The sequence below is a fragment of the Myripristis murdjan genome, chromosome 8 (genome assembly GCF_902150065.1).
Source record: "Myripristis murdjan chromosome 8, fMyrMur1.1, whole genome shotgun sequence".
Classification (NCBI taxonomy): domain Eukaryota; kingdom Metazoa; phylum Chordata; class Actinopteri; order Holocentriformes; family Holocentridae; genus Myripristis; species Myripristis murdjan.
Window position 1 is genome coordinate 28,729,080 of NC_043987.1, and position 25,123 is coordinate 28,754,202.

The following is a 25,123-nucleotide window of genomic DNA, read 5'->3' on the forward strand; positions in this document are numbered from 1 at the left end:
TACAGCTGACACACTGAGTTGCACTGCACTCCTTCAGTCATAAATAATGAAGCCAAATATTGATTTATCGATTTGTTTTGTTCGTGATGGACAAAAACCAAATTTGAATAAGGAAAAAAAGAGGCCAGCCTTTAGGTAGAGGGTGCAAATCCCATTAGTGGCTTTCACTGCTGCAGGTCTTCCTCACAGATTTCCACTTCCATTTCTCTGTGGCATTTGGGGTTAAAGTCCCAATCCAGAACAGTCCGTAATCCACGTCGACTCGGTTTCGGCCAGTCGAGTCGATACGATTCGCATCATCGACTCAACGACGCCTCGCTCTCCAAGCTTTTTGAGATCTACATCGTGGCAGCGTTCGTTTCACAGATTGGCAAGCTAACCGTTCCTTGATCTGCGGACACTGAGGCCTTGGCGATGTTGGGATTAGTGCTGGAAGACGGTGCTAATTTTGGGTTCCTTGTCACAATCTCCATCACCCCTTCATCGTCATTCTTGCAGTTCTGGTTTTTGTGGTTGCAGTTACTTCAGGCACATCTGAGGTGATGATGTGGCCTCAGGCTGGCTGGTAAAGGGAATTTATCCTTGCAACTAGCGGTAATCACTGAACTGAGAATATGTATATTCTACATATTCAGTTTCTTCTAGACGGTCTTCCTGTATAAGTTAGCTTGTCAAACTCCAGGCTGAGGGAAGGCAATGGATTACTGATGAGACGATGAAGGGAGGACGAAACAGATTTGACGTTAAATATGAGAAAGACTGTGATGCGGAGAGATGAGGAGTATAAAATGCACTGCCTGCCGCTGTCTCGGGCGTCAGTCATTCCGTGTTGTGTGTAATTTATTCTGTCTTCCCGGCCCTTTTTTTGTCACGACTTTCCATACGATACATAATTTAAAACGGGTAATTTGAATTAAAAAATTGGCACTGACAATAAGCAATCAAAAGGGATGAGTTGGACAAAATCTCAAGTGAAGTGGACAGCGCTGCGGCCCAGACTGATGAGAGAGATAATACAAAGAGAGGGACAAGATGCAACAGAAGTTATGCGCCGAATCGGTAAAGTGAAAGCGTCACGAGGACGTGGCAGAAACTTAATCCCGTTGTTACACTCAGTGTTTTCAGAGCTGATGCTGTGCATAAACTGAAGGCTTATTAAACGTGTCTCTTAGTGTGGATAATACTTTAAAGGCTGTGCATCGGCTCTTCAATTTCCTTGAGACGCCAAACATGAATTCCAATAATCTTGCTCTCTGTTCTTTAATATGTGCAGTAAAGCTTGTGTGATGCTGTGAAAATGGGTCTGGGAAACCTCAGTTAAAAATGAGCAGATGTGGCACTGTTTGTAATAATAATTTGTTTATAGTAATAAGTAAGGAGGTGTGACTTAAATACAAAAAATAAGGAATACAGATTTCAAGCGTATTGATCCTCTGATCATAAATGCACCTTTTGGATCATGCAAATCAAGACAAGTGACTTTTTAGTGAATATTTTGGCCTCAATCAATAACTACCTTTGTTTTTGGAATTAATTCAACTGAGAAACTGAAAATTCATATAGATAGATAGATAGATAGATAGATTTACTTTATTGATCCCAAACTGGGAAATTCCCAATATGTGGCTTTAAGTTGCACAGTTTCCCATTATCCACCAACTTTATTTGTTCTATCATCATTTATGTAAATTTCACCAGTTTCCCTCACAAAACAACCATTCTTAGCTGTGCATCATTTTAATAATTAGTTAATTTTATTCATTATTTATGAATTAATTCATTTAATCATTAGTTATTTGTTTGTTTATTTTGCCGTTGAGCCTTAGAGCTGCTGCAGGTTTTAATTTTCTCACTTATGGATAACCCTGTGCTTTCTGAGTTGAATAATTTGCTCCCAAAACTCGGTTGTACGTGCACGCTGGGCAGGGCCGGCTGGTAAAATATAGGCAACTTTGACGGGGAATACAACTTTTTAAATACAACTTTGACGGGGAGCACAAATTTGGCACCAGCGCCGTTTAATTATATTAGTTGGCTCGCTGCTGCTGCTGCTGCTGCTACATTTTTCTGCTCTTCTTTGCCTGTTCTGTCGCCGTCTGTCTCTCCTCCAATAGCACGGCGGCGCCCCGGCTCGAGTTCATTAAAACCAAAATAAAAACACAGTCACACACTCTGCACTGTAACATAACATAACAGCAGCTTCTTGTACAATTTAGTGTTAAAACGTCGAGAGGAAAACTTTCGGGGTGGCAGTACGAGCAAGACGTGATCAGAAAGCTGCCAAAACTAAAAGATTCACTTGTAAAATTTGTGAAGATATTAGAAACAGCAGACTGCAGCACCAGTGGAGGCACCAGCTCCAGAGATGATGATGATGATGATGATGATGGAGTGAAATCCGCCGGTGATAATTGTGGATTACACCGTGACAGTGATGGATCAGAAATGGAAAGTCAGCAGGAGGAGCAGGACTCGGCTGGAATGGATGATCGCACGTCGTTTTACCTTGAAATACGACCCCGTGCGCCTCCGGATATTCACTACCCGTTGTTTTCTCATTTGCCGGCCAATCGGAAAGTGGTAGAACGATAAAATGATTATCAGACATGCAGCCTGGACGGGCAGCAGCACGACAGCATCCTTTTGATAAGAGAATTAAAGACGTCACGGGGAAATGGCCGCCATGTCAGTGTGGTCCAAATAAAGTCACAACAAACCAAATGTAGGCGAACAGCAAAATTTCTGGACTTGTTTGGTGTGTGTGTGTGTGTGTGTGTGTGTGTGTGTGTGTGTGTGTGTGTGTGTGTGTTGCAGTTATTTGTGCCACCACAGACACAAGACTATTCATTTTCACGACTATTCATTTTCACAACTACTGATGTTTTATAATATCTGCTGTAGGGGCACCACTGTTTGTGTTTGTATTTGTTTTGGGGCAAAATAATTCAGATTCAGGGGGAAAAAATGGGCGTGGCTCAAACTGGAAGTGATTTTTTTTCTTTTTTTTTAAACCACAAAGACAGAAAATGGCTGAAATTCCTGCTTATTAACACTGTATGTGTTTATGAAACCGAACTTATCGTCTCTGCAAATCAGAAGAAATCTCGCTGTGAGAAAACATGTCGGACTTCTCTCTCTGTCGCTGACTGACATCTGAGTGAACGCCACTCAGTGGAGTTTCCCATCATGCTTTTGGGGCGACGGGCATTTACCGAGCCCAGTTCACTGCTGTTTGGCTCATGTTCCCTGTTTGGTTCTGAAGTTTGTATGTGTGTTGTTTATGATGTGGCCTTTTTGTGTTGTGTTACTAAGTTTAAGGATGAACATGAATCATCTAAAGCCAAAGTTTTAGAAAAATATTCGTAAAAGTAGTTTATTCATGAGAAAGCCGTTATTCGTTCCTTGCTGAATATGGATTCGGGTTCGGGTGCTTCTCTAATCCGCTGTTTTTAGAGTTCTGGTCTGTTTCTGAAGTGTGTGTGAGGTGTGTGTGTGACTGTTCTGTAGGTTAACAAATGCTTCGTATTATTGAGCCCATTCACATAAAAATGGGTCATAGAATTAATGCAGCCGATTTGACTTGTGATTGTTATCTACAATAAAACAAAACATGGAAACGTGGGAAATGTAGGAAATTCTGTTTAGCACAAAAGAAATAGGCGAGAGTGAATAGATATATGTTTGCTGGTAATTTCTCTGATTTGTTATTGTTGATTTGACTTTGTTTTGTTGCCATGGAGCCCGGCACCGTGCAGAACATGTCGTTTGTGTATTAAACCAGTTTTTATGAGTTTTTGAGTTGACTGACTTTTGCCCCTAAATATTTAGTAGATTAGTTTTTATACTGACTGTGCTATTAATAAGATTAAGATATTGTAACCAGAAAACTTGACCTGTTGTCAACAGTGGCTGTGAAAAACGGTGAGGATACTGAAGGGGACTTTCTTACCTTGAAATTCCTCTGGCGATTTACACTCCAAGTGCTTTTGTCTGAGTATAATGACAGCGATGAAGCTCCATGTAGCATTTTGAGGTGCATTTTGAACGTAGCCCCCCCCCTCCCCACGCTGCCTTTGAGGTGGAAGCGGTCAGATTCAGCAGAGTCAAACCGCAGTTTGTGCACGCCGAGGGGAAAGCTGTCACTCAACACGTTTTTTGGTCGTCCGTGTCACTCGATCGCTTTTCATTTTGGTTTTAAACCGCGGCTCCGTTTTTTCTCTGCCGCGGCTATAACGTTACACAGCACCCAGCTACTGTGTGCATCACTGTTACACACTAAAAACTCCTGGAAATACAAGATTGGGATGGATTTTGAATGTGAGCGCAGGCCAATAAACATTTATGTCCACATGTTGCATGGAGTTAATGAATTTATCGGAGTATTAAAAAAATTTGATTACTGTACAGAGGTAAAATTGCAAATAGAGGACTAGTCGCCTGACAACTAGTCGATTATTCAGTGAAACCCCATAAAACCAAAAATAAATTTGATTGTCTCTTGCGATTAATTAATTAAGATATGAAGGAGACGGGTGTTTAGCCTGGCTTCTCTTCCCCTGTATCCACGTGCCATCTCTCATCAAGCAGTTCCCCTCCGCAGATCAGAGCTGACATTTTTCTATCAAGCCATATAGATTATTTTAGCGGTGTGATAGTGCTGAGACAGAGTAATTGCTTTAAAAAAAAAAAAAAAAAAAAAAAATCAGAGTATGGCTTGTGAGTGTCAGACAGATTTGTTATTTGCCTCAAATCCATTATTCTGGGGTGCGGTAATGGTAATATACAGTAGTGTTCAAATTTGGACACACTCCTGATTCAAGACGCGTCAAAATAAATTTGTGTCCTGCTTTGGAAAGCTTTGGATGTTTACTTTTTTTGGCCCAAGGGCAGTTAAAATATGAAATTGTAAATTGCACTTTCACCAAGGGACTCGTTATCTGTGTAATGAAGCGCTTTGCTGCTCGTTCCTGAATGTGATGAAAAATGTCTCCCTGCACAGAAATTGTTTTTTTTGTTTATTTTTATTTTTATTTTTTTTGTTTCTGAATTTTTACATCAAATCGTATGGCTGTTCTCTAAGAGGACAGCCTGATCATTTTTCATTACCCGGTGAAGATAAGGCTATTTTGAGAAACATTTACTGATATAATAAGGGGCTATAGGCTCGTGTTGCCGCATGGGAGCAGTTATATCACAGTCAGCATCTCAAACTACCTGCATCCAGCCCCGGGGCGCTGTCCTTGGAGCATGCTGAGGTTATGAATCATCAGTATTTCAGCCTGTTAGACACCACATGGACTCAGGCGCTCGGCTGGATCATCTACATTGATATTACAGCGGCGAGCAGCTCCAGATAACTCGTATACAGAGAAATTAGACGCAGGGAAACAAGTTAATTCCTTGCTTTCTTAAGTATTTACTAATTTCCTAGAAGAGAGGGCCCACATTGACAGTGGGGACCAGAGTGTTTCAGTAATCAGTTTACCGTTATCCTGTTGGCTTGATTAAAAAAAAAAAAAAATTAAGAAAGAAAGGAAAAAGCAGAAACATGAGCTTCGGAGCGCCAACCATCAATGTGATGAAGACCGAGGCTCATGGTCCCAGGTGTTTCTTCTCATTATGATAATTTGAAATGCTGTTCGATCTCGGCTTCCAAGGACCCAAAGGTCTGAGCGATGCTATTGACTTTGAAGTGGCTCCGTGGAGATGGAGACATTTAATTGTTTGCCAGTTAATATACAGTGGGACTGAGAGAGAAAGCCAGAGAAAGAGAAGAGAGAGAGGAAAAGAGAGGCTCGACTCGATAACCCGACCCACCGGCTTCCCTTTCTTCTTCTTCCTCCTCCCTCCTCCTCCTCCTCGGCTCCTCTTCGCTCCGTGCCGTTATTTCGTGTTAAAGATTTTGCTGCGTGATTGACAGGACAAATGGGCGTTGTCAGAGCGCTGGCAGGCACCTTGTCTTGCTCCATTGTGTTCGGCCGGGCACTCTCAATTACAGGATTGGTCTCGAGCAGAACCAACAGTGATCTGGAACAAATTGTGCTATAGAGTGATCTTCAAACGGCATGGGAAATCCAAAAGGACGTACACCTGAAGTGGGAACACGAGCTGGAATCCTTAAATTATAGCGCTCCGACATCTCTGAAAGTAAAGCTGTTTAAAAAAAAAAAAAAAAAAATCAAGTGCACCAAAAAGGCCAAGTATCTCCTTTTCTCGGTGTTAGAGTTAAAAACCCTACCGCTCTGCCGTCTGATTAAATTTCATATTTCACTCAGTGGACACAGAGAGAGAGAAGGGGCATTTGATAAATCGCATTAAAGTCCCAAATCCTACCGACCGCAGCCTTGTGATCCCGGGCTGAGATGGGCTAATGATCCCAACTGAGAGTCGGTTTAGTCACTTATGTCATTTCATTCTCATTTAGCATTCTTGTCGTCTATAGCTGCTCCTCCACGAGGCGGCCGAAACAACAGGGGAATGAAATACAGACACTTATCGGTAGCAGTGATGGACTACCAAGGTCTGGCAAAGAGAAAATCAATGTCCCTTGCTCTCAATATTTTGGTGGGAGACTGAGGTGTAATATTTATTTGTCTCAATATGTGTTTTTTTTTAATCAACAGGGCACTATGGGAAGGAGAACTTCCGCAGCCAGGACATGCACAACTACATCTCCTCCGGGTTTGTGACTCTGGGACGCGGCCACTTGAAAGGTACAGTCCACCCCCTGTCGTCTGTTTGTCCGGGGATTCGTGGCAGCTCTTACAAATTCAAGAATAAAAAAAAAAAAAATCGCTTCGCACGTGATGCCGCTGTGTCATGCTGTCGTCCTCCTTCTGCCAAAATCGCGGCGCGCAGCAGTGTGTGCGATACACCGACGTGCAACCAGTGAAAACGAGCTCGGGCGCTAGCTTCGAGCGGGCCACCTGTTTTTGGTTTCTGCAAAGCTGACCAGTGCAACAGCTTCGAGTATCGAACCCAAGAGGATGACTTGTACATTTAAGAAAAAAAAAAAAAAAAAAAAAAAAAGTAATTATCCAACCCAAGCTGGTGACAGAGCCTTCCCCTGAATTTAGTGTCAGTGGAGGATGCACTGGTGAAGATTGGAGTGCATGGTGTCCATATTGCATCCATACACCCCTCGCCCTCTCTCTCTCACACACACACACAAACCACAAAGAAATAAAAAATGAGGCATTGCTCTCTCTCTCTCTCTCTCTCTCGCTTTTTCACACATGCAGACACACAAAAAGTGTCCAAGTGTCATTATCACAGGGGACATACGCACTCGTCAACACAGACTGTTAGATGGCACTGGTTTAAGAAGACAGCAGAGGGAGAGAGAGAGAGAGAGAGAGAGAGAGAGAATCATCTTCGTTCATTCAGACCTATTTCCAAATTGAACTTAATACACCAATACCTTTTATCAGTTCTGCTCCACTTTTCTGCCTTTGAAAGTTTGAAAGCACATCGCCACAGACCAGACCAGAGCTGCTATTAATAGTCGACGAGGAAACCACCCGTTGGTGCGTCATGCAAAACAAATCATATCCCCTCTCTGTTTTTGCACCAAGTTGCAGTTTAACCCGGAAAAAGCTACCTATTGCTGCATTTCATGTCATGTAAGGAACACTCCCGCTTCATCAGCCCCGTCGATAACACGCGTATAAGCGAAGTAACAGACCCGACAATGACGTGTGAATGAAGCCTGACCCGTACAGAGAGCTGTCGCTGCTTTGAGGGGGCGGGTAAGTTCCCCGGCGCAGTCAGAGCTGAGTGGCTTTTAGCCCGTGGAGAGTGTGTTGTGTAGCTTATCTGAAGATACTCCTACATGAGATGAAATGCGTTCTGCAAAGGTGAGGGCTTTCACCGAGCAGCCACTGATTTCTGCTGCGAGCCACGAGCAGCCCATAGTCTTATTTTTTTCCTCATAAGAGAGGAAACAAAGACGTTTCTCGCCCTCCGTGCAGCTATTACAGCGCATGACAGGCCCGACAACCAAACAGCCAACAACAATGGAGGCAGTCATCCACCGACCGGCCAGCACAGTTAACTGCCATGGATATAAACACATGGAAATGAATGGAAAACGTGAACAATTCCTTCATGCGTACAGGCCAATAGAAATAAAAGAAGAAGCTCGTCGCTCCCACCTAGTGGTGAGCTTAAAGGAAAGGTTCGGTGTATTTTTCTGCCTTGTATTGAAAAGTTGATGCCCATCATTTACACTGGACATCAGCACCACCTCAGCGCTCGCTTTAGTGTTTCTGAGAGACTCTGCAGCCGGTCCAACAGGGCTCTCGTCCATCACCGTTAGAAATGTCCTTTTTGACAAGAGGAGACTCGCAGGAACGCCAAAAAATAGTTGCCAACTCAGTGTTTCTGTCGTCTACATTTTCACGGGGAATACCAAAGAAAAGCATTGACACCGCGAACACCATAGATCCCAGTTCAAGTGAACGCACCATCAGCTGATCAGCAGAACAGTGTGAACAAGGCCGAGCAAGATCATAAACGCTACATCAAATCTGGAAGCACCGCTTGCAGCCATTTCTAAGACATTTTCGACAATGCTGTGAATTATTTCCTCTCAAAAAGGACGTTTCTAATGGATTCTGCCCAGTTGGACTGTGCTGAAGGCAAAGCAGGAAGCTGCAGCAGCGTGGCAAGTTTCTCATCAGTAAAGCTATGTATGTTTATAAAGGATGGGTATAAACTTTTTAATATGATCTTGGCTATTCCATTCTTTTGCTTGCTTTTGCATCATCTCACTAAAAACCTTATTATAATGCACAATTGTTTTAAGTGACATCTTGGCCAGTGCAAAAAGAAACATCTATACTAACTTAGATACGATTAAAGATGTGAATAAAGCAAAGTTTCTGATGTGAATGTAACATTTCCCTACTTGGTAAGCTTCCAGTGTGAATGTACAAAAGCATGGTCGCAGATTTCCTTGCCGATTCCCTACTATCGCCCTACTTAAGGAGTTTTAATAAATAAGTGGCGGAGTTGGCAAGAGAACAAGTGGTAAACAAGTGGCTGTTCTTGTGTTTTCACAGCGCAGCACTCAATAGACGATTTAGGGCAGATGTCCTGGCAGGGCGATCTGGACGTCCCTATCTCCTACAGTACGTATTCCAAACCGCTCTGCTTCCTGCAGGAGAAAAGCCACACAACCTGCTTTCTGCTCGCACCTGATAAGAAAACTCTCTCACACTTCACACACACAGACCGCGGAGTGGCCCGGGCTGATAATCGCACCGCAGCCATTGGATGCAGAGTGCAGGAGTCTTAATATTTTTCTGTTCTCAGCACGAGGCTCCAAAAAAGTATCGCTGGTGGCATGGCGGCTTTGAAAGCAGGTTTTAAAAAATGAACGTGTGCTGGTCTGTTCTCCATGTATGAAGCAGTCAAGGCTCATTTAGATGACTAGAGTGGAGGGGGGGAGGGGGAGGTGGGGGGGGGGGGCAGACATGAGCGGGCCTGCTGGCATGTTAACAGTGAGTCTAGACAGCTAACGGTGTGAAAGTGTTACTGTGTGTGCAATCCAATGAACACTTCACATGCTCCGTGTCTGCAAGGTAAGTGCAAGATTTAGACCTGTTGAAGCAAGTACACTGATTTAAAGTGATAATTACTATTATTTTTTTCAAATAAGTTCTCATTGCTGTGACATATTTTTTTTTTTGTGGATTGATGGAGTTTGTTTGTGTGGAGGTGGCGCTCTTCCCCTCTCTCGTTCTTTGCCGCGGCGGCTGCAGCTGCTCGTGCTCGCCGCCGACTTGTTCTTCCTCTGTTTATTCCAAATGGATTGTTGTTGCTGAACACATAAAACATGTCACTTCCAATGTGCCACAGGATTATGTCGCGCCAGAACGTGTATCCCCAAAGGAAATTATCACAGGAGAATGTGCCTCATAAATGACAAGTAGACTCACGCAGCATCTAGTGTAGCCTGACAACGTCCTTGTAGACGCTGGTGGTTTGAGACGATACCGTCGCAAATAAGCGTGATCAAATCAAACTGGTAATTGGCAGCTTGGCAGTATGGAGTACTTTGAGTAGCTGCTCTAATTCATTGTATTTGCATAATATTTTTAACCTCTTGAACTCTAAGATAAAAAAAAAAAAAAAATCTATATTGTATGATAATGTCACACATGGACTTTGTCTGGTCAAAGCTAAATCACACTTATATTGAGTGCAATATTCAAACCCAACAGGCCATTGCTTTATGACTGCAGCATGACATCAAAAAGAAAATATGACGTCTTCTCCCTGTGAATCGGCAGGATATATTTTGTGTATTTGGAAACTTTGGGCTCTCTACTAGAATGAAAACACAATTCTGTGGGTCTGAACAAAGCTCAGACGTGCAGCATGGATTTATGACGATAAACCCGGCAATAGACCCATTTTAGCATTATGAAAACCAGCAATAGAAAAATGATTGTTGATCCTGGATTATTGCTTTAATCGTTTGTAAAAAAAAAAAAAAAAAAGCTAGACTGGTGTTTAAACAGCTTCACGGGGGAACTTCAACAAAGCGCGGCGGTACCTTACAAATGGCATCGGCGCCAGCGTCTCCCTCCCGGCTGTACCTGTCACCCTTTCACTGCACCTATTAGGTGACATGCTTTAGCTGCCTGGTGGTGGTAACTGTCACTTCAAAGCGGAGGTCCTGTCAGCCTCAATCGTACACGTCTTAGTTTAACAGCTGGCTGTCAGCGGGCCCTCCGCTCCCTCCACCTCCTGTCAGGACCAGACTGACAGATGTGCGCTGTGTCACCGCCAAGTGCATTCCGCCCTTGCTCCAGCGCCGTTATACAAACAAGTCATATCTCATATCTGCGCCGGACAGGTCAGGCTTTTCATTCACTTGTGGGTTTTACAACCGCACATTTGTGGGAGCCACGTGTGACTGGCAGCACTGGACGCCCGTGTTTGCTCGGTCACAAACGAACAACATCAATCCGGCTGAAGGTATATATCTCGGAGCACGTCAGCTATTACAACTCTGATTTTTTTTTTTTTTTTTCTTTCCAACACAAGCCACTGTTGAGCGCAACGGCTGCGACCTCAAATCTAATTGCGTGCAACATTTCATTGTCCTGCGTAGGAGCAAATGCAGTGAAAGGAATTAACAGTACAAATAGTGTAGATCTGAACGAGCGTCGGGGGTAACAAGCCGTTAAACAGAGCTCCCAGCGACGTCGCCATTAATATTCATGCATAAGAGATGTAACGCGACGGGCCAGGCCTCGCGTGCACGCACGGAGACGTTGGCGCTCCGTCGGCGTCGCTGGCTCATGCAGAATGTGCATCTGGCAGAGTGACGGCACGAGGCCAGAGCCAAGGGCATGGGAGAGTGATTTATATGATACCAGTGAGCGGGGAAGAGTGGCGTATGGATTGGCCCTGTCCGTCCGTCTCCATCCTCCATGATGGATCGGCCGTGCCGATGTGGCAATTCACCGACTGTGGCGAGCGAATGACAAGGCATTGATCAGGCGTTGGTGGAGATACATTGTGTTGCGTTGACATGCTGTTTTACCTAGATTTGCATTGATTATGGAGCAAAGGAGGGATTCCTCTTCTTTTTTTTTCCCCCTCAGGCTCTTGCATCTTCTAGAAACAGTGTTTTTTACTGTACGTGACTCCACAGAAAGACTTCCACAAATGCGATCTTGATTATTGTTTGGCATTCAAACTATGATGGTGTCAATCTCAAGTGTGATTTTTGAACTTGAGAGGTTCTGGTGCTTCATAGACAAATGTGTCTCCCGCTCTCGGAGTACACAACATCATGAATTACTGAAAGCTGAATCATCAGCTGCCCTTTTTGTCTCGTCTCTCTAATTTAGATTTATATAACTACCCGACAAACGGCTGAGGTTAAGCGATTCCTCCTATGTGCATTTAGCTAACATCTCCCAGATATCTTGTGTACAAACATAGCCCTCGTCCTGAGGGGTTATTCATCTCTCTCCTTGCCTTCTCTGCCTGTGGCATCCACTGATGTGCATCCTGCTTAATTACTTTTTCATGAGTTGCTCCCTGTTTTCGTCCCGAGGGAATTGCTTTCCCCTCATCCCAATCCACTTAAGGTGACCTTGTCTTATTGGGACGCACTGCTGCAGCTCTCCCACCTCCCTGCGCTCTAATCCCTCTGGGCTGTGTGTTTATGCATGTGCATGTGTGTGTGTGTGTGTGTGTGTGTGTGTGTGAGTGCATGAGTGAGTACAAATGGAATGAAGCAGAGTTAAAGTATCCCAAGTAGGTATCACTTGCACACTTTGCACGGTTTCTCTATCATCGAGCCCTTTATATGTCACAAGCTTTGAAGCCGCTCATCGCCGGCTGTAAATGACAGCAAGAGGCGACTGTAGCTGAAATATGTTGTCGGTAAACTGCACGTAGCGCGCGCCTGTTTACCAACCCAGCTGCTCTGTGGTGATTTATATCAAAGGATAGCAAAGCGACGAGGCTCGCAGAAGATCCGGTTTTGGTGAGTCCAGCTCTTGTCTGGGCCGGGACGCTGCTCTCTGCTGCTCAGGAAAAAAAAAATTGTATTTCCTCATGATTGAAGGAGTGAATTCAGTGTTGATTGAAAAGTGCAATTCTGGGTTGCTTTCATGTGCAAAGAAAGGAAGGGGGGGAGAAAAAAAAAAAAACGGAGTGAGTCATGGCATCGTCAGACGGAGTAATTAGCCATGCCGTAATTTCAATTATACAGTTGCAGTAGAAATTGTTTAGCGTGGTCGACGTGAACCTCATCATTAAAGCTCAGCGGTGCAGCGGGGCAGGACTGACGCCACACACAACATTTTTGTTAAGGCTTTTACAGTCCACAGTATAATGAGAACTGCAGAGAGTTTCATCAGTGGGTAATGATCACCACGGCGTGAACTTGTTTGACATTACACAGAACATGAATGAGTATTTATTTATATATAGAAGCGCTATATATTTCTCCCACCAGAGTTCATACCTGACACGTAATTTCTTCTTTTAACCCTCCTATTATGTTTGGGGTCAATTTGACAGCCAATGTTTAACGTCTCTAAATAAATGATTAACATCATTTTTTTTTTTTTTCTTCTTCATGTTTAATGAGTGTTCCTAATGCAATGGGGACTACCGGGTAAAGATGAAATTGACACGATGATATGTTTTCAATGTCCTGTACACACTTTGAAATGCATCGGTTATAAATAACAAAAATCTGTACTTAGAAATAATATAAAGCCATTAAAACACCAAAAATCAATATTTCTTTCCAATTTTAGGTCAATCAGTGAGATTTTATGGTGATTTGCATATTTTTCCATAGTTGTGTAATAGGAATACTGGATGTATAAGTGGGGGTGGTGGGTGAGTTATGTTTTATTTAAAGGGCTGTTTAGCTTGTCAACAAAGAAACATAAAGTACCTGACACATAAACTTTGGTAACAATTTTAGTTATAATAATTTTGTGGAAGTTTAAACTGCTGGGGTCAAATTGACCCCACACATAAAAGATGTTCAAAAATGTGCACAAACCGGGCGAATTTATGGAGTTTGGGGGCATTTTTCTCTGTCGTAGCTCTGTTTGTGATGTAGGCTGATAGGACAGCTGTATTAATGCATACAGATCCTGCCCGGTGCAGCGTTAAGGTAAACAAAGCTGCCAAATGACAGAGGGCCTGCATGGTGTTTAAGGAAAGGCAAAGACAGACAAAGAGAGACATTAAGGCCTCGCGCTGAATGTCGCTCTCGAGTGTGCACGACACGACGCGCTCGTTTGTTTGGTGTTCCTCAAAGGCAGATGTTCGCCGCTCGGCTGGATAATCAGCAGAGTTGGAAACCGAGGCGGGGTGGACCCAACCAGGCTGAAAATAGCGAAGGCAGAGAGGCTCGAGTCTGTCGCAGTCGTAGCTGTGCGAATGAGACGAAGTTACCGGGCTTAAAAAAAACAAAACAATATGCTGCTTTTCATCTTGAGGGGCAGCGCTGGGAAGAGGGACTTGCGTACTTTACGTAAGAATGACTTACGTAAAAAATATTAAAATGCACTTAGAGTAGAAGTTACTCTAAGTAAAGTTACTTTTTAGAGACAAGAACTTGAGATGCCGTCTTTCCCATAACACTGGAAAGGAATAGAGCACAAAGGCTGAACCGACTCTTTTAATTTGAAATTCTGAAAATTACCAAATTCTTCTCATTTCTGATTTGTCAGTATACGATGGTCCAGTTTCTGATGCTTATACAGAGTCTATAAAATGTGTTACTTATAGTGGATGTGATTCCAAATGTAGCTTAAATACAATAATTCAGCAAAAATGAACCTAGGTAAAAGTACAATTAATACTCAAAAAACAGAAGAGCACCCAAATAAAAGCTACCAAATAAAAGCAACACAGGTAAACGTGAATGTTACTTTGGTGAGGCGTTTGTTGGTCAGCTTCCTGCCTCAGTGCGTGTCACTCATTTCGAGGAGCTGTCTGCTTGAAATGGCATTTAGCCCGAGGCTGAGGTAACATCCACAAAGCCAGCGCGGGCACCGGAGATACAGGCGGCAAACACAGACAGTCTGCAATTTAACAAAGAAAAAAAGAAAAAAGAAAAAGCAGCAACAATGTTCAGTATGTGTCTGAATACGTACACACTCCCAGAGAATGGTATGTGCCTCAAAATATCTCAAGCATCACCAGAGAAAAGCCAATTTCAGCCACCCTGCTAGATTTTGGCATGATCACACATGCTTACAGAGAGGCTGAGCATGTATATATGTTATTTTTTTTTTATTATTTTACTGTCAAACAAGTTGCATCTTGCAGCTTGAGGTCTTGAGACGAGGGCTGAGAGATGAGAAGGGGCATCAGATTGAGACTGAAACCCTCGCAGCTCGCCCTCGCAACACCGGGAAGCATCCATCCTGACCGCTGCGTGTGACCATGCAGGCTTGACACGCCTCGCCCCGGGCCGGCCCAAGCCTAATTGGCAGAGATGAGAGCGCAGACGTACTCGAATCGCGAAAAGCTGGGCATTTTGACTGAGCCGCCGAGCTCCCCTCACCCTCCCGTTTGCACGTAGCGCCTCTCATTTTTGAGGAAAGAGCTGGAAAAAAGGGGTAGAGGAAGAAATATCAGCGTTGTACTTCACAGTAACAGTCGTGGGGAGGATATTTGTCTTCCGGCGGGGGAGCGGCGCAGGAGAGGTGGCATTTGTGCAGTTGTTTCCTTAGATTATTAAGGGAGTAGGGGAGAACGAGGGAAAATGAGCCACTTTCCACAGTTTGTGCCACCGAAGCAGAATAAATGTGTATTTACTGCAAACAATAATTGCTATATGTACATAAGGATGTTTGACATCCGTGGAAATGACAGTATTTGATGTAGCTAATACCTGTTTTACAAGAATGGCTAATTAAAAAAGGGTTTCTCAGCAGAACTTCCCCAGGGCCGCTGGCAGATTTCTCCTCACCACTTCCATTTTGACAAAACTGCCTCCCAGTCAACCGGGGACACGGATATGAATTCATATTTTACCTTTAGTTAAAACCTCAAACATCCCCACTTCTGTTAAAGATGAAAGAATCATGACTTTGCCATGTAATTTCATCATGACATTGCTATGATGAAATTACCTGACATAGCTCTTACCGCTTTCCTGATGTGCTTTCCTTCACAGATATAGGGAAATTAATCTTTCCTCCTAATTTTATTGATTTTGTTATTATTATTATTATTTTTTTTAGGTTAATTTGCGATAATCGATAATCTATTTATTGCCAACAGATGCGGAAATTTAACTTTGGCTTCACAAGTTGGTTAAAAATTCATCACAGTAAATCAGAGCACAAACAACAATAACAGTTCCAGTGTGAATGGTGTTTATGAGTTTAGCCGAGTTATTGCATTTGGTACAAAAGAGTTTTTGTAAATGTTCTCAGTTGCTGCAGCAGCTCTACAGCGCCCCCCCGAGGACAGCGTCATGAATTCTTTAACGAGGGGCTGAACCGGATCAGGCACAATATTTCCAGCTTCTTGTTTCACCTGCATTTTGTATGAACGCCCCGGCCGCCTCTGCTCTTTCCCAATAATTTTACTGGCCAAGTTTATAATTCTGGATAGGCTATTTTTTTGCTCTTAGACCCCCGCCGGCCACACCATGTACTCGCATTAAAAGTTAAAACGCTTTCCACAAGACTTCTGGACACACAGTCTCTGAAATGTCCTTGCTTATACCACATGAATCCAGTTTCCTGATGGATACAAGTGTTATATTTCTTTATCAGGGTAAACTCTTGAGACCAAGATGGCAACACATTTGCTTAACCCTATAAAGCCTGAACTATGAAAGAATTGGCAGAAAATTCCAATTTTTGGAAACTGAACCCTTTATTTAGTCCTATAACAAAATATATATTAAAAAAAAAAAATTAAAAAAATATGTTATTACACGACCTTTCTGGTGTATGATATATGATATGTACATGAAATGCCAATGGTATGGTCCAGGGTGAACAGGGGAAGTGTTCAAAGGTATACAACAGTATTTTGGTAAAGTATTGATTAAACTGAAAACGAAAAACGGAATTGAAAATGTGTATCATATATGATACAAATGGCTTTATAGGGTTTAAAAAAATCAGACATAAGAGATAAAAAAAACAAAAAAACAGCAGAAATTAGCGAAGTAAAGTGGCAGCAATCATGAAACCAGTTGCACTTGCCCAACCTGAAAGATAAACTTGTTTAGGGTAAATTGCATCCGAAGCTTCACCGATTTCTGAACTAGCCTCCCCGACGGTCCTGAACCTCAAAACAAATATGAAACAAGTTAAACTCGCTTGGATATTTGACATGTCAGATCCTGGAAAATCTCGGGGGGGCGTTTTGAAGGTTGGGGAGCAGCACCAAGACTGTAAACGGTCTTTATCAGGTTATTTTAAGTCAGGGCAACATTCTGCAGAAGTGGCAATTTCCTCTTCTTTCTCGATAAGCATGAGTCCGAGCAGTGGGAAGGCAGTGCCCTCACGGCGCACAGATTCGCGGCGGCCAAATGCACAATATGAATTGATTCCGCTCCTCATCTAGCCCGTCCATTAAACAGCAGCCTAATGAGCATGATGAGGTTGGTTTCATGAATCTCACACTCCGGCGCGATCCCACAAGTCTTCCCCTCAGAACATGGCCAAAAGTGAATATTAAGATTTGTGTTTCTCTTCCTCTTCGCTGACTTCCACCCGCTACGTCTGACACACGGGCAGATAACCGCTTAACACCGCTTCCGATCCACCCTCTCTCCTCATGCATTATGCAGCACCGTTGCGCGTGTTTGCACATTAAAATCACAACTGAGAAGCTGACCGGCGTGCAACAACTTTGTGCATGTGTGTGTGTGTGTATGTGTGTGTGTGTGTCTCTTATGAGTTTGCATACCATCCGGAGTTTCGATGGAACGTCGTCCTCAGCTATCTCGCATTAATTCACCTCGCTTACTTCTCCCAAAAGATACTTTATCTCAAAGTGGAAATAGGGTAAAAAAATTTTTTTTCCCCCATCTTTGTATCAAGGCTATCGTATATCTCCTGAGGGCATGTTTGTGTCAGCCACTTCAGAATATCTTTAAATGACTCCCATGAATTCAAATATCAAGAGCAATCAGACCTGCCACCTTATTATATTGTCTGACAGTGTTTTATTGCAGCGATATGATTTGCCTGTGCAGCTGCAGAATTGTTTCCACACTGTGAAGATATATATATATACAGCACACTTGGTTATAGATGGTCACTTTAAGTTATATTGCAATAGTTTTATATATATAAATAAACATTTCATTTGTTCTAATGCCAAATGAGTTCCCGCAGTGATCACCAGGCCTCTTCCTGCGTTTGGCATTACAAGCTTGACCACTGATGGCGGGTTTTTTTGACGTCAACAACACTTCACAATTTCACCTGAAACTGGATAATTAAAATATATAGCATGGCTAATTACCTCGTCTGACAATTACATGGCTGTTTTATTCTTTTTTTTTGTTTGTTTGTTTGTTTTATTCTCCTCGTTTTTCTCGGCACAGGGAGACTGAAAGTAAATTGCAGTGCGTTTTTTCATGCAGAAGTTAATTTACTGCTACAAGAGGGAGACAGATCGTGCAGAATTGGAAAATTGCACACTGCAGGTTCAAAGTGAGAGCCTACTAGTCACCTCTAAATATATATACTTTTTTTTTTTTTACTGATGTTGCCATAGAGAGCAATAGAGACATAGCCAAATGTACCTGTACTGATATAAATATATAATGGTCTTTAAATGAGTCAGTATGTGATATGGCATGTTAAATACCTATTTAAATGTCTGTCACTGCTAATGAACAGTGATATGAAATGTTTAATCTCAAATGGCTTCATACACTTAATGATAAGCATGTTTTTTTATTAAGGCAAAATAGAAATTGCAATCCCCTTTAATTCATTAGTGGGTGCATCTTACTGGTATGATGCAAAAGAAACATTTTATTTTAATGGGACTACAGGGCCCATGTGCCAAGGATGCTGGAGCTCAGTAAGCATTAGTGAGTCCAGAGGAGAGCAGAGTGATTTACACGATGAGCCGCGGCTCCGAGTGCAGCCGCTGAGCGAGGCAGAGCACGGCTGCAGATCCTTCCCTCTGAAGGCCGCGGGCTGCGCCACCATGAAATGTTATTAGCACCATAACGAAGTTGTGAATTGAATGCAATAACGATGATAAAGCACTCTTTGACATGTGAAATCCCATTAGGATGCAGATTAGCGTTATCTGCGCCTCACCTGTCAATATCTATTATGAGCGGAGGACAAGGACGGGGCAGCGGTGGACACGGAAAGACGCGGCGCCTGGACAGCAGGAGCGCCGGCCGCGGGGGAACGCAAACACTCAGAGGAGGACGGCTCACGCGCTGTGCAAAGCATCACAGGCCTGATGCAGCACGCAGCCCACTCCCTGGCAGCTTCTTTCATTATTTTATTATTTTCTTAGGCGGGGGGGGGTTATCTTGCATTACAGCGAGCCGCGAGGTTTTGTGTTCAGAGCTGACACAAAAAGCTCAAATGGCCGAATGACAGAAAGAAAAGCTGACAGGCAAGGACGGCAGAAGTTGCAGAACGGTCAGAAGTGGCGGCGTGGCGAATGGGTGGAGACGAAGGACAGTGGCCTCATTTGGAAAACAAATACAGCTCAATTTACGAATGCAGGCACACACACACACGTGCACCCAGAAATTCACTCAGACATGCATGCAAATACTGACAGACATAAATGCGCGCTTATTTAAAAGATTTTGGGGGGTGTTTATTCCTTTTACTGATCAATTTCAAACATTAAAAGCCCAACCTGCATTAGAGTGTCAGTGCCTGCATGATGAAAATGCTGCAGAGAGTCGGTGGAAGCTGCAGTGTGGTCGGCAGTCGGAAAAACATTGTTGACTGTGGTGTGTACACACGAGGACAGTGTCCTAATCTAGAATACAAATAGAGCACAAATTCAGCACACATGCACACACAGACACAAGCACATTGACACACACATACACACACACACAACAGGGCTTGGTAAAGGCACAATGAGCTCATCAGAGAGACAGAAAACTGCAGCACAAACAAATCAGCGCCCAGTAGGGTAGAGATGTGATTTTAGTTCCACATCAAACCTCCCTCTCTCTCTCTCCCGCTCCACTCCACATAATGCTGCTGGTGGAGTGTCAAATTGCGAGCGGCAAGCTCTCACTCCGGATACAAATGGCTGGTAATTGTGGCTGTGCAAAATGGCATCAGAAATCACAATTGCAACTCATCTGTGGTTTGATGACACTCGCAGAGTCCTCGCCGTGCGCTCTCCTCTAAATTCTTCGTTAGTCAGCGCCTCTGAGGCGAGTGTTTTCTGTGAATGGGAGAGGCCGAGCTCCCCCAGCAGCCTCCACCTCCAGTTTCCTGCGACCCTTTAGGCAGTGTTGCATAATGATGACTCTCCCCCCCCCAGACCTGCAATCTGGAGTGATGCATCCTACACAGGCAGGCCTCATTCATAAAACCAGCACTTTGCTTTCAGATTCAAGAAAGAAAAAAAAAAAAAGCACAGATGTGAAGGAGCCTCTGCCCAAGAGTATGAAAAATTCAATATCCGTTGCACCACGCTGTGAAAATAAGATCAAGGAATGCAAGCTTACCGCCGTGTAAAGCTTTGCAGCAAGACAGAGGTGTGTGAGCTGCGAGAGGGTAGCAATGATAGGCCTGTGATTAGTGCCGTCCCCTGTGTGTTGTCCTGGAAAAGCAAGCGGCACTCTCAGCCCGGGCTTGACAGAGTGGCAAACCGAGGGAGAGGCACGCAGAGAGGGCGAGAGAAAAGCCAGAGGAGACGGGGAGGAAGAGCCGAGTGAATTTACGAGGTTTGGAGATTGTAATGGAGTCCATCGCCTCTAATGTGAGCCATCAATCAGGGGCGTTTCAACGAGCTGTGTGGCCACTTTTTCACTGCTCATTAAGGGCAGACACCAGTTGGGCGTCTGGAAGAGCGCACAGTCCTTCATTCTAATATTTACCCATTTTATTCTTATAGGCCTCAGACGTCTCGTCGTCATTTGTCTCTGGGTTGTTAACATTTTCAAGAATTGTGGAGGGGAAAAAAAAAAAAAGCAAACTGTCTATGGGAGTTCGCCTGATTCCTTCAAAATAATTTATAATAGTTGGATGTTTCATGTTTCTATAGCCTGAACACAATTGATGCAGCTTTAAAAACAAATTGCTAACAGCTGATTGGTTATCCAGTTGGCCGATGACCCTTGAACAAAGTGAACAGGTCGGCTAAAGATACAGACACGGGCGCTAGCTAGCTAATTTATTTATTGTGCAAATAGTCCAGTAATTTTAGGCCAAAATTGGGGTCAACCTAGGACAAATTGCAAGAGAAGCAAACTCAACTGATTTTGTATCCTCAGTTTGTCCTGAGTGAGGGAAAACAGGTGGAAAGTTTTGAAAATCACCTCTATATGACCACATATTACCAAAAAACACTGTTTTTAACACACAGGGGAAAGGGGTTCAAAATTTTACTTTCAGATATCACTATAAAAATTCACAAGTTGATTACACACACAAAGACAAGAAAAAAAGTCAATTACAAGTTCTTTGAATTATTCTGTTTACACATGCATATCACACATTATCTGATTTGATATGCGCTAATAAGGAATATAAGGAATAAATGCCAGAAGAGACATTTAAACAGTGAATTAAAAGGTTACTATATATATGTAGTAACCTTTTCATAAAATGACTGGACTAAAAGTCGATCACAGAACAGCCAGCTACGTATCGAATGTGCGCTGCAGTGTTAGCGTTTTGTTTGCAAAATGATTTTTCGGTTTGGAAAAGCCCCCGTGCAATTCATCGGATCCCCTTTAAGACAGAAATGTGCAGATTGAAGTGTTCGAGTTTTCAACAGCAGCTTATATCCCCGAGGCGGTGACGGGGGTGATGACGTGAACACCGTGTGTGTTTTCCCTGATGAGCATCTGTCTGTCTACACGGGCTGCTAATCGCTATCAGCAATAGGCGATTTCCATGAATACGGCTACAAAGAAAAGAGGCTTTGAGGCCATAGCTGGAAACTTTTATTGTCAAAGCAAACACACAAACTTATGCAAAGCAGAGGTGAGATGAAGTCATACACCCCCGCTTATGCACTTGCAGCTAAAGCCAATGTGAAACTAAATGTAGGATTATTTAAAAATACAAATGCATGCTTTTTGTTTACATCATTGTAGGCTTTGGAGAATAGTTGATTGCAAGAAGTCGTTTTTTCATGCTTCAGTTCCAAAGCAGCAAACACAAAATGCATCACGTCATCAACTATGTAAATGCTCACATAGAGAAAAAAGGTTCAATCTAATTTTTCAAGTTTCCAGATTAGAAGTTAACATCAGCCCTTAGTTGTGCCGGGGTCGGTGAGTCAAAGTCCATTTGAAGCACTTTCCTCTTGCTTTGATGTGACCGGAGTTGAACTTTCATCCAAGTCAGATGTCTTACACCCCCAAGTCTGAAAAGCTCACAGTTTTGTTTATTTGCATATTTGGCAGTATAACAAACTGTTATAAATTATCTGTACACTGCCAATTAGCCAGATTTCCCCCCCTCCAGTTAATTGTGTTAAATTATGAGCTGTATTTTCTAACAAATTCAAAAAGAAATTCTGTGAAGTGAGATCAGGAAAAAAAAAAAAAAGACGTCTTTATGGAGCAGTAATGATGCATGCAGCTATCTCATCTCCTCCTTATCGTGGCGATGCATGCCGGAATATGCCGCAAAGCCGCGGCCCTATCGGACCAGATCTCGCCCGGGGCGAGCCGAGCCTTCGTGGGTGGAGGGGGCTGAGGTGGGATGGGGTGCGGAGGAGGAGGTGGAGGAGGAGGAGGAGGGGCTGACTGCGGCTCAGGGTGCATCATATTCTTCCCATTTCTCTCCAGTTCCAGACAACAGGCCTGGCAAAATGACTGTGGGTGCCGCCAACTGTGAAATTAATTGAACTTGTGATCCGAGGGGTAGAGACCAGCATCCACCCCGAGGAGGCGAGTGTGCATCCACGCTTACATTAGCCTATGACAAAGGAACAGCCAAGCCCGGGGGCTCCGGCTGAATCCTCGGTCAGTTTCTTCTACAAGATGTCTCCGGACGTGGCTGAATTACCGCCTCACTTGACTTGTGTGACATTGCAGCCGAGCGCGTGAGAAGTGCTGTCGTGCCATCGGCTCTTGTTAGAGGAATTCTTTTGGAGGAGGAAAGGGGAAAAAAAAACAAGAAGAAGAAGAAAATCAGATTTGCTCCCAGATCAATCAATCCCGACACGACATCTACAGATATGACATTTACAGATTCTGCTGAGCGCGTGTGCCGTGATGCCTGCAGTACTGATTATTGCTAAAGGGACCGCCTAATCCCTAGTAAATCAATGGAAACACAGAGGAAGTACACCATCTGCTTTTTACGCTCATAACTGTTGTCCATCCACCGTGTGTGAGCATGGGTCTAATGAAATTGAATCTGTGGGGAGCCAAGAAATCTATTACAGCCGTGCCAGATCTTGATAAATGTTTGCAGTTACACATTAGTAGTATATAATCTTTCTACTGGCTCCCCACCAGAGATTCAGGCGGGACGGAGGCAGTGATGAACAGACCGCGGACGCACCGGCTGAAGAGAGTAGGCCATCTCCACCGGCGGGTTGCTCCGAGCGCTCTCTGTCCCTGATGTTTCACAGCTATGCGGTCCCCGGCCCCATGGATACAATGCAATCTGCGCTGCCCCACATTAGATAAGTATCCTCGAGCTCTCATCCAGGTCACATTGCACCACGGAGCGCGCCGAGGCTACCAGGGCTCTGCGGAAAAAGGTGGGGGAAATGCTGCGTACGTGAGGAGGCGCCCGGCGGATCACAGCGGCTCGGCTCGGCTCGAACAGATTTGCATGTCGCTTTGCCGATACTGACCTTTCATTAAATATCAGATATCGGCCAGGCAGTCGGTCAGTTTTGTCTTCGATACGGTGGAGATTCCCCTCTGACATAAATACAGACTGCATTGAAATTTTATGCTTTGTTGATGGTGCGCTGCAAAAATCTCCACCTTAACAAGTCATTTAGCCTCGTCCTCGGTGTTAACAATCCTGTTTTTCTTCAAACAAGTGATGAAAAATCTGCCCGTCGGACGAGATAATCCCGCTTGTTTCCAGAATTTTCTCAAATCGAGTGTCGTTTTCTGGATCTTAGTGGGCTGACCGGCCTTATTCTGCCTTGCTTCGGTGTATTTATACAAGTTGAGCTGCATTGGAAACGAGTGTCTCCTCCCACCGCCGTATTTTAAGAAAAACAATTTTAAGAAAATACAATTTTAACAGAGAATATCAGACTGAAGGAGTTGTGAGCTGTTAGTCTGGGTTTTAATGGAGCGTTTTAGTGTTGCTTATACAATTTTGGTACAAATGATACTCAGGTAATGTATTTTTTTTTGTCTATATTATTGCCTCCCACGTGCTTTTGCTATCATTATGCAGGAGACAAATCCGAATCAATAACTGTACTTTTACATTTATTCGCTAAGGTAATCGCACATGCATTATAAATGTACCGACATTTACATTCACATGGTGAGATGGAAGAAAATACCAAATACATTACGGGAATAATACAGAAACAAAAAATATGTGTACTAGGAGAACTCGAGATAAGGCAAACTTTCAGTCAGGTGGTGTCGCCCTGTTTGTTGTAATGTGGGCATGTAAACCTCTCTGCAAACACTGATATTGGCTTGTAAATATATTTAAACTTGAACTCGAACATGCACATCTGTGATTCATACACTTTATACTTTTGCAATCTACAGTATCGTTGTGATTTCACTTTTTCCGTTGCTCGAGCAAAAGCTTCGGTACTTGTCTTTACCTGTTGCTACCGCCTCTCTTTCACACGCTCACATACATTTAAAAAGTACAAACTGAAATATTTTAAAAAAGCATAAAATGCATAAAATAAAGCCAAATTAAATATGAAGTGCAGTCGCTGTTATTTAACGATAAAAGCAAAGTAAAGACACATTGCGTCAAAGCAGAGAGCTGATTAGAGCTGATTGTTGAAAACAGTGAAGGCAGCAGTTATTTTACACTGCAAATGTGCCTTATTATTATTATTATTATTATTTTCATATTAAGGATGTGTGCAGTCACTGAAGATGCTGTGAAGCTGCTCTGAAATGTCAGCAGGTGCTTGAAAAGTCAGTAGCCGTATCTTTAGTTTCCTTTATCATCGGCTTGAAGATGGTTCTCTGTGCATATTCCCAACCTGCCAAGGATGAATTTACATAATCCTGTTTGGGAATTTGTCCAATTTTACAATAATGAATCTCAGAAAAAAAATAAATAAATAAATAAAATGAAAAAAAAAGGACTATTGGGAGCTTAAATACGGCAGAATTACCGATGTTGGTGCTTGTTTTAATCAAACTTTGGTCATCTTGGTAAACAAGAAAATCAAATTAACGAGAGGAGAATCAATATGAGTTTCAGAGCGGGAAAACGTTATGGGATGTGACATACACAAGAGGCTC

The 25,123-nt window shown here is 43.3% G+C and overlaps 1 protein-coding gene across 1 annotated transcript in view; it reads left to right on the plus strand.

The window, feature by feature from the left end:
* LOC115364033 (protein shisa-6) overlaps positions 1-25,123 on the plus strand; it is an 82,472-nt gene that overhangs the window by 17,187 nt on the left and 40,162 nt on the right. The window contains 2 exon segments of the mRNA XM_074933721.1: positions 6,624-6,713; positions 9,063-9,131. Coding sequence (XP_074789822.1) covers positions 6,624-6,713; positions 9,063-9,131 — 159 coding nt within the window.